Source organism: Sceloporus undulatus, chromosome 4 (genome assembly GCF_019175285.1).
Source record: "Sceloporus undulatus isolate JIND9_A2432 ecotype Alabama chromosome 4, SceUnd_v1.1, whole genome shotgun sequence".
Classification (NCBI taxonomy): Eukaryota; Metazoa; Chordata; class Lepidosauria; order Squamata; family Phrynosomatidae; genus Sceloporus; species Sceloporus undulatus.
Window position 1 is genome coordinate 4,039,258 of NC_056525.1, and position 9,997 is coordinate 4,049,254.

The following is a 9,997-nucleotide window of genomic DNA, read 5'->3' on the forward strand; positions in this document are numbered from 1 at the left end:
GATCACTTTCCTACCTCTATGCAGAAATGACAGTGGATGCAAGCTGCAGGAAAAGAGATTCCACCTCAACATTAGGAGGAACATACTTCTTCCTCGGAGTATAGTGGAGTCTCCTTCCTTGGAGGTCTTTAAGCAGAGGCTGGATGGCCATCTGCCAATGGGGATGCTTTGATTGAGATTTCCTGCATGGCAGAATGGGGTTAGACTAATGGCCCTTGTGGTCTCTTCCAACTCTATGATTCTATGTCAGAGACCAAACCTGGTACCATTGCATGCAAAGTGGGGACTTCTCTACCATTGGGGCAATGACCCTTCCTCAGATTTGAGGTGGGTCCAAGCTTCCAGTGGACAGACACCATAACGTACAAAGAAGATGATGCTCTTGCTGGAAGCAGTACAATGAGTTATTCCTTTGAGAATGAGGTGTCTTTCTCAGGGTGCAAGCTACTGTTTTATTCTATCTCCATAAATAGAGAAGTTACAGGGGAGAAGTTATAGAGAGTGAGTCTTTAAGTGCTTGCTACTGAGGAAGACGCCACTGCCTGCTAGGTTAGTGTATTGCTTGAATATCCAAAGAAGGAGAAGGCACTTATGTGCCCAGTCCTTCATCCATTTTCATGTACTTCATCCATTTATGGATTATGCTGAGTGCCACTTGTGGCACCCTTGACTCTCTCATGTATGCTTCATCGGCTTGCCTGGTGAGGGTCAATAGTGAATGTTTTGTTCAGCTAAAATGCTGCCGGCATTTTCAGTTGAAAGCTTCTAGGGCTGGGAAGTCTTCTTTACTAAAGACTGTTACAAACTACTCTCCAGCAAAGTTGGGCAATGTTGGACTGGACAGACCAAAGGCCTGAGGATCTGGTGCCTTCAAACAACTTGGACTATATCTTAATTTTGGGTAGTACTCATGACCCTGCCACTACCATCCCATTGACTTTGCAGGGAATCATTAAGATGAAAGTTGAGAGCATCATTTTCTTAGTGCAGAGATCTGACCAGTAATTGTTATTTGCAACCAGAAAGTAATGTTCCGTCAGGTCATCTGGTGCCACATTTTGGAGATAATGGGATGGGAGTAGGCAAGGTTACTGCCTTACTTTGCAAAATGTCTTCACTGACTTCTGAGTGGGGTTTTTGCTTTGATGGACCCTTTATGCAGAGCACCTCTAGACTGAAGAGTTGTTATCTTTCTGTTTGGTTTGTATCAACACAACAAAGGCAACAAAAAGAGAAAGTAATAAAGGCAGGCCCAGCTTTCATAGATTCTACTTATTCCCAGGACATAATGTGTTTGACACATGGCTTTGGTCACCTAAGCCTAGAAATCAGTCTAGCCTCTTGCATGGCTTGGTATGGCAGTTAGCCCTCAGAACTATGATGCAGTTTTAACTTAATATTATGAGCAACTTTCTTCTGCTGGTATGTTATGGCTAAGAGCAGGTGGTTACCATTCTGATTGTCCATCAACCCCGTATGTACAGAGAGCCAACACGGTGTAGTGATTTGAGCTTTGGACTACGACTCTGGAGAAGTGTTCAGATCCCCACACAGCCATGAAAAGTCACACTCTCTCAGCCTCAGAGGATGGCAATGGCAAACCCCTCTGAATAAATCTTTTCCAAAAAAAAACCCTGATGGGATCACCATATAAGTCAGAAATGACTTGAAGGTGCATAGCAGCAGCAACACCAATAGTATTTACTAGGTGGCCTCCAACCTGCTGCTTTTCCTTCATCTTCAACCCCTTTCCTGGCCCTAGGATAATAATGCCGGCTCTTATCTTGCAGTGTGGTTGTACACTGTTACTGGGATGAAAAGGATCTGAAGCACTATGAACACCTGGTGCCGGCTCTGTAAACACTAATTAACTATTTCCACACGTTGCAAGCAGCACAAAGCAATTCTCCAAAGCCCCAGGCCATTCCCTGCTCCTGCTAGGTGTAAGCATGTTACAGCTTGCAGGGAAAAAAAACCCAGGGGGGCTGAAAAATAGAGACAACACACTTCCTGTCATTATGTGGGGAGATCCTGAATTGATCCAATGCTGGGGATTTGCCTGTTGTGCGACGGGTTCAGCATGATAATATTCAGACCCTCCTTCACAACATAGAACAAAACTCCCAGTCATTTCCTTCCCCAGTGACAGGGCTTAAGCGACCCAACGGGAGATACTCTTGTCAGCACTAAAAGTGTCTATTCTGAGCCTTTGGTAAAGAATTGACTGAGGTCACTTCTCCCTGCATCCACATCTGGCAGCCTTCTGTAGAGCTGAACCAAAAGCATCAGCCAGTCTTTCCATAGCAGACGAGTTCCCCGGGAACAGTCTTGCCAGAAAGCACCATGTGGATCGGTGCAAGTGTCCAGCCCAAAAGAAAAGGGAACAATATCTGAGTCTTCCAGTCCCAATAAAATGTGTAAGGTCCACCTGCTTGCTTATTGTGTTACTGTATAGAATTCTTCTTGACTCTGGGAAGGGATATGGACTTGTTCTATGTGCTTTGTCTACCTGGATCTCAACAAGTGGAAGTTAAGCTCAGTCTCCCTGGGGATTATAACATTTCACTAGGCACTGCTTGTTTTCTCAAAGCAGGCCTATGGACTAGAAAGTGGTCGGGACTTTATGACACAAAGCTATAAAAGTGGAATTTTAACAGAGTAAAAGTGTCTTTTGCTGGTATTTATCACACAGTGTTGTATCCATCATTCCATTTATTACTATTGTGCACCTTTTCATTGATGGGCAAAACCTGTCAATAAGCTCTCAATCTTGCTTCTGTTCCATTTCTGCCTTCATGCAATAGGTCCCTTCTATGGGAGTTGCACTTCTCTGGCAGCCACATGGTGTGAATGGGCATGATTCTGCTCCTCTCCACCCATCCCTCATAGTGAATGCAGCCACCAACACTTTATTGAAGCCAACTGGTTTGTGCACATTCACACAGCAGCTGGCTTCAGGAGGTGGTTGGCAGCCATAATCACTTGTGTGGGGCAGGTGTCTGAATGTACATACAGCACTCCTGTGTTTTAGGAGGGGGGCAGAGCAATGATCGTGGTGGCTAGCATCTTTCTGAAGCCAGTTGCTGTGTTCACATTCACACAGCAGCTGGCTTTGGGAGGTGGTTGCAGCCACAATTGCTTGTCTCTCCCCCTGCCCAAAGGCTGTGTTTGGCAGTGTGGAAAACAGATCGTGTGATCATGGATCACCATTTTGGGGGGAAATTGTGGCAAGAAATTATGCCAAACAGATATGCTTCCATTCTCAAACTAGCATGATTGTGGAAGGACAGCAGGATGCTGTGATAAAGTCCTAAATACCCTAAAGACAACAGGTCCCAACTGACCTGGGAAGCCAAGCAGGGTCAGTCCTAGCTAGTACTTGGATGGGAGACCACCAATACCGCCAATATGCCCTCTTTACATTCTACCATTTTGTTACAAGTGGTGACAAGTAGCTTTCATGGCACTCCACTCTGGGTTTTAGTCCAGACTTTAAAGGGGTGATCCAGGATGCTGGACTTGTTCAGGGGAAAGGTTTCAACACCTCAGATAACTTCTTTTTAAATGTCTAAGGCAAAATGCAGCATAGATTCATTGAGAGAGGAGCCCACACCAGATTTTAGACATCCTCTGGAACTTTGCATCCCCCACCCATTGCATCATATCTCACCATCCTCTCTTTGTTCTTTCTTTCTCCTCTTTCAGGACCGGTTTGTGGATGTCTATGGGAATGACGCAGCCGCCAAGAGCAGGAAAGGCCAGGAACGCTTCAACAAGTGGCTCTTGACAGGGGCCACTGTGGCTGGTGTGGTCCTCCTGGGCTCCCTGCTGAGCCGCAAGTAGCCAGAGACTGACTCTCCGTCCATCCGCCTCGGCTGGTGCTTTCCCGCCATTGCCGAGGCTCAGCCTTGTGATCATTCCAGGGGTGGGGATGGGGGGGCTTGTTAAAAGAGGCCTCTGCATTGCAACACCCCCTCCCCCACACTGACCCTGTCTCATCCCCACCCCCCAAAAAACAACTCACAGACCTCTCTCTGGTGCCTGCTACCCCACAGACATCTCCAACCACAATAGGGACTGTTGAGACTCACACACACCCCACACACACCACCTTTGGGTGTCTTGTCTACTGGCCCCACCCTTCAGGACAACAGCTGGCATACCCTGATCGTGTCAGTCACATTGACCCACAGACCTAGTATATATCTTGACTGTTGTTTTAATGTCACTCCAGACTAGCCCAGCCCCTGAGGGGGTGGTGGAAAGCAGAGGCGCTGCCCTATAGGGTTTTTGTAAGAGAGAATATGTTTTTCCCTCCTAACTTGGCACAGAGTCTTCTGAGCTGAGCAAGCCAGGTGGAGAGAGCAGATGGCTTTGGTTCCTCCCCATGTGAGGATGTTCCAGGCCCAAAAAACGCCAGAGAAGAACCCCCTCCATCCTAATTGCCAGGTTTGGATGCTGTGATTGTGGACAGCAGGGACGAGACATTCTTTCCATGAGGCAGAGGTGGCCTGGGGAGGGCATAAGAAGAGAGAAGCATTTGGTGATCTGAAGGTAGGACACTTGGGCACAGGAGGACACATATATGGGTTTTTTTCCTGCCCAAATGCTCACTCAACTCTCCCTCCTTGCCTCCCTTGTTGGGGCGAGGATGTCAGGCAATGTCCTGGTCTTTCCTTCCTCCTTCACAAGATTCATTTCAAGGATGCCACCACAGCCCTGGCTGCAGCCCACAGTTTGCTTAGAACCCATATTGTCTGGTGCAGAGGGAGGAAGGCAGATGGGGTACAGGTTGTTTTTACAAAAAGTAACTTTTGGCACTGACACTGCTGTATAGAGTACTCCCTTTAAGCCTTTCTTCCCTCAGCAAAAGGCTGACAGACCCTCTCCCCAATTTACTTCCCAGACTTCTCTCTCCCTGCAAGCCCCTTCCTCCTGCTGCTCCCTCCTGCTTCTCTCTGTGACATTTGTCCCTTTTCTCTGCAACCAAGGCCTCAGGACATCCCAGTCCAGCCGCTATTTCTCTTCATGCACATCCCCTTATATCGCACACCCACCCCATGCGCACGAAGACCACATTGCTCTGTTGTCTTTGTTCTTCAAACAGCTCTTGCCTGTCTGCACTGGCCTGGGATTTGTATGTGCTTGGGCAAGATGGGTCGGGGGTCATGGCATCTGGGACTGGGGGGCACCATCCACCAGGAGTAGCAAGTAGAGGTGGCAGATGCGAACCATCCACTACCATCCCCCAATGGCCAGGGAAGGGGTGGAGGGTTTGGGCTGTCAGGCTCTCCATTTTGTTCCCCTTTTCTTTGAGAGAAAGATGGAGAAGGAATCAATCCTTGGACTCCCTGCCTGGACATCAAGAGTTATGTAGGACGTGGACAGGCCTGGATTGTTTCCTATCTTCTGCTTGTGGCCAAGAGAGGAGGCAGAAGATGGGAGAGAGAAGTGGGGCCGCTGAGAGAAAGAAAGTCCGTTAACCAGAGCAGCCTTGGGAAGGTGTTTACGATCAGCTGCTAATTGCAAGGCTGGCTCTCTGGGGACGCTTCGTGGCAGAGGCCCAAGCTACTTCCAGGAAAAGCTGAGAGTCAACAGCAAGTGCTAGGCCAGGCAGCACAGTGAGTCTTCAGGAGGAGGAGGTGGGGTGGGTGAGAAGGGAGTGTAAGTGGATGCGTGCCCCTGCCTTCCCAAGTCCTCAGATGAGATGGGGCGATGCATGGCCAAAATAGCTCCTGGCCACATATGTCGGGCCAGGGGCACTTGCAAGGTTATCTGTCCTCCTGTAGATGTGAGATCCATGGAGAAAGGCAGGCATCCTGGGATGGGAAGCAAGTGGTTCTGGTGAATGGAAACAGGTGTAGCTCTCCTTAGAAGGGGATGGGGGCTTGCCAGCTGTGGGGCAGCCCCAGACACGAGGCTGGACCTTGTCTGATGGTGCCACCTCAGTGCTTTGCAATAATTGCCAGCCTCATCTAGTGGTTGCCATGGTAGCCCATCCCACGTGGGCTGAGACAGCTGCACCCGGAGGCCATTTCTGTGGGACCCACGACTTGGGGAGAGGGAGCGGAGGAGGCAAGCATGGGCCTGTGTGTGTATCCCTTGGTCTCCGCAGCAGCCAAGGGAATGGGGGCTGCCTGGAGGATTGATGGGCCAAAGATGTTTGGGCTGAGCTTGTTGGCAGGGCCCATCCTTCCCCTGCTCCCATTCTTGGGTCCCCTCCCCAAGCAACCTGGGGCGCCATTGTGAACCTTTTGGGTTGCATGTTGCTTGCCCCCTTCCTCTCTTGCTCCTGCCCTGTACAGGCTCAGCTGTATATATCGAAGAGTAGTTTTTATTCAGTACAATAATACTATTTTTGTTAACTGTATGTCTGTATTTATGTGTGTTGGCTGTACTCTTCCCCCTGCCCCAAAGCTCCCCTGCTCCAGCATCCCAGTTAACCTCATTATCATGAACCAGTCCCAGCAAGCGGAATGCAGTGGGGACCACAATGGGGGGGGGGAGCGGTCCCACGCCGTGGGCGCCTCTCTTGCCCCTTTTTTGATTTAAAGTGTCTGTGCTGAACCTTCCGATCACTCGCCCATCCGTTTGTGTTCAGGCCCTACACGAACCTGTTATTTTGTGTGGTGAAAGTTGGAGTTCTAATAAAACTGTGAGTTGCATCACCTTGTTGGAGTCTTGGGTGTCCTCTCACATTCTGCACATTTAAGACCATCTTTGGCCTTGGGAATGCTTTTGAAAAAGTCCGAAGCTGAGAGACCCTCAGGAAAGGCCCACATAAAAAACCCCATACTTTTCCAATCAAAGAAAGTAATAGTCTGGCTATAATCTTCATTGGTCAGGCCTCATCTGGAGTACTGTGTTCAGTTCTGGGCGGCTCATTTTCAGAAGAATATAGATAGGTTGGAGTGGGTTCAGAGAAGGGTAAAAGGGATGATATATGATGTACGGATAAGAAAACATATGAGGAGATGTTGAAGGAGCTGAACATGTTCATCTTGGTGAAAGGAGGGCTGAGGGGTGACCTGACTGCCCTCCTTGAATACTTCTAGGGCTGTCACAGAGAGGACAGGACAAGTTTGTTCTCTGCTGCCTCAGAGGGTAGGACCAAGTCTTTAATTGTTTTAAGTTACAGGAGAATAGATTTTGAATGAGAATTGGAAGGAACTTCTTGACAGTAAGAGGTGTTGGGCAGTAGATCAAACTGCCTAGGTCTCCTTTGGGCACGTTCAAAAGGAGACTGAACAGCTCCCTGTTGAGAATGCTCTAGCTGGAGTTCCTCCTGTGAGAAAGGACTGGACTCCATGGCTTATGGGGGGCCCTTCCAACTCCTAATCTAAAGATCCTCCATCTCCACAGAGCAGCCTTCCCCCAATGTGATTTGCTCTTCATTTTGGCTGAGGATGATGGGGTTGTAGTCCAAAGGGCACCTTGTTAGGGAGGCTGGATAAGATGCTGAATGAGGATGGGTATAACGCAGAGTAACTCTTGATGGCAGGTCCAGAGCTATAGTACATGCTTTCTGTGTGCAGGATCACAAGCACAATTTCTCATGTGGCCAGGAGCTGAAATCCTAAAGGATCCTAACAAAGTAGAGTAGATAATAGTGGGTTACATCAGTAGTGGGCAACTTTGGCAGATTTCGGGCCAGTTTTCTCCCCTGGGACCTTGTTGGGAGCTACATGGATTGCCAAAAGTGCAAGGAAAAACCCTAACATGTCTAGAAGTTAATCTTTGGTTTGGAAAAAGTGAAGGGATGCCCTGCAACCTATTTTAAAAGTGAGTCTGCTCCCAGAGGCTTCCAGGAAAGGTAATTCATCCCCTCTTTTTGCCCCCAAAAAGGATAAAAGCAGCAGTGTGTGTGTGGGGGGGGGGGGTGTGTCAGCTAAAAACCGCCCCAAGGTTTGGATCCAGATAGGGGACCACTCCTTACCCAGTTTTACACAGACCCAGGGTTGGCAAAATCAAGGTAGGCCTATTTTCTGTATGTTCACTGAAGGCACACAGATGTGAAATGCAGCAGAAACCTTTATTTACTCCCATTCACTCATTTCTGGCTATTCAAGAGAGAGGCAACACAGATTTGTGTTTTTATTGTGTGCAGGGGGGAAAAATGTTTGAAAGTGGTGCCAACCGAAGAAAGACCACAAAAAAGGGTTTGAGGGCTGAACACTCTCCTGTATGTGCTTGGGTTCTTTGGATACAGCAGCAGGAAAGCAGGAACTGGACGGAAAAGGCTCAGGCCAAGAGAAGGCGATCCAGAGGTCAGACGTGGACAGGAGAGTTGGCAAGGGGAGAGCCAAGAGATCCGGCTGCTTTCCCCCAGGTGACAGTGAAGGACCCTGGGGGCATGGCAGCCTTCCTCAGATTCTCCTGCTTCCCTGCCCTACTTCTTCCACTCGTTCTTGGCATAGTCCCACTTGGCCGAGAAGCCCTGCACGGGGTTAATGTGCATGTCCAGCATGCGCTGGAGTTGCTTTGCCTTCCACTCATCCTCCAGTGTGTGTGGCTTGGGTGGAAACACTGTGGGCACAAGAAAGGACATAAGAGAGAAAGAGATGGTGGGTGAGGAGGAGAGCAGGGAGAATAGCAATAGCAAGTATATTTCTATACCACTTATCAGTGTATTTAAGGACTCCCTAAGCAGTTGACAAAGTAAGCTAATTGCTCCCAACAATTTGGGGACTCATTTTAGTGACCTCCTCAGAAGGATGCAAGTCTGAGTCGAGCCTGAGCCCTTTAGCTGGTATTGAACTCGCAACCTTATGGTTTGTGAGTGATTGGCTGCAGTACAGGCATTTAACCACTGTGCCACCAGGGCTCCTTAACCAAAGTAGGTCAAGGGAAAGGTGCCCTCCTTCCTTTTCTGGGACTCAGGGTCAGTCACTGCTTTGCAAACTTGGGGTGCTTTTTCCACCACGATCGTTCTCACAATCAGACTGGAGGAGGAATCGTACTGGTGGCTATTTGCAATCCATTCCATTGGTGGAACACAGCATCAACACTGCCTCTGACAGATCTTGGGAAAGTACCCTTTTTTCTTTGTACTACAACCACCAGATTCCCATAGTGTGCCTGTACAAGCTGTCCCAGGATCCAATTTTTTGTTGTTGCCTTCCAAGTCAACTCTTGACTTTGCAATGACCCTGGTCAGGGTTTTCTTGCCAAGCTTTAGTCACAAGAGGTTTCTGCCTGCCTTCCCCTGAGGCTGAGAGAGAGCGGTGTGTCCAAGCTCCATCTCCCAGTGTGTTTCAAAACCTGAGCAAGAACTCAAACCCTGTCCATGCAGGGTCCTAGCCCAGCATTCAAACCACTACACCCCACTATCCCCACTGAACCAGATTAGCTTGAAACCAGATTTATAGGGATGGAAACCTGTTCCTCTACCCCAGAATTGGCGGGCAGCAGGGCCCCTGCGGGGATCCAGCATGGAAATCTACTGGGGACTTTGGACAAGTCACACTCAGTTTTAAAGGAAGGCAAAAGCAATCCTGCTCTGAACAAATCTTGGCAAGAAAACCCTGTGATCGGTTTGGCTTGGAGTCACCATAAGTCAGAAGTGACTTGAAGGCACACTACAACAACAAAGTGTTCTTATGAGGTTCTTTCCTAGTCCTAGAAATCCTCTTGGCAAGAACCCATCCAAGCACTGAACAGGCTCAATCCTGTTTAAATTTCAAAATCAGATCAGGTATGTCCAGAATTGCATAAAGGCTTTTTGTGTAATTGTTTTAAAGGTCACCCGGTAGATTTCCATGGGCTTTTGTATCTAGGCCTCCCAAAGTCCTAGTCTAACAGTTAAGCTGCCAGACTGCAGTAGGCTTTCAAGATTTATTCAGAGGAACTTTACCCTTGCCTTCCCCTGAGGCTGAGAGAGTATGACTTGCCCAAGGTCACCTAGCGGATTTCCATGGCTGAGCAGATATCTGAACCCTGGTCTCTGGGAGCCCAACATGTACGCCACACTGGCTTTTCCTGGAATACTGCACAGGGT

General features: G+C 48.6%; 2 protein-coding genes across 3 annotated transcripts in view; one reads left to right on the forward strand and one right to left on the reverse strand.

Moving 5' to 3' along the window:
• BCL2L1 (BCL2 like 1) overlaps nt 1-6,673 on the forward strand; it is a 67,615-nt gene extending 60,942 nt beyond the window's left edge. For both annotated transcript variants that reach the window (XM_042465883.1, XM_042465884.1), the window contains exon 3: nt 3,706-6,673. In XM_042465883.1, coding sequence (XP_042321817.1) covers nt 3,706-3,843 — 138 coding nt within the window. In that variant the 3' untranslated portion in view covers nt 3,844-6,673. The remainder of the gene's footprint in view (nt 1-3,705) is intronic.
• A 1,340-nt stretch (nt 6,674-8,013) lies between these two features.
• The window catches only part of LOC121929894, a 40,058-nt gene continuing 38,074 nt past the window's right edge, over nt 8,014-9,997 (reverse strand). The window contains exon 5 of the mRNA XM_042465885.1: nt 8,014-8,526. Coding sequence (XP_042321819.1) covers nt 8,390-8,526 — 137 coding nt within the window. The 3' untranslated portion in view covers nt 8,014-8,389. The remainder of the gene's footprint in view (nt 8,527-9,997) is intronic.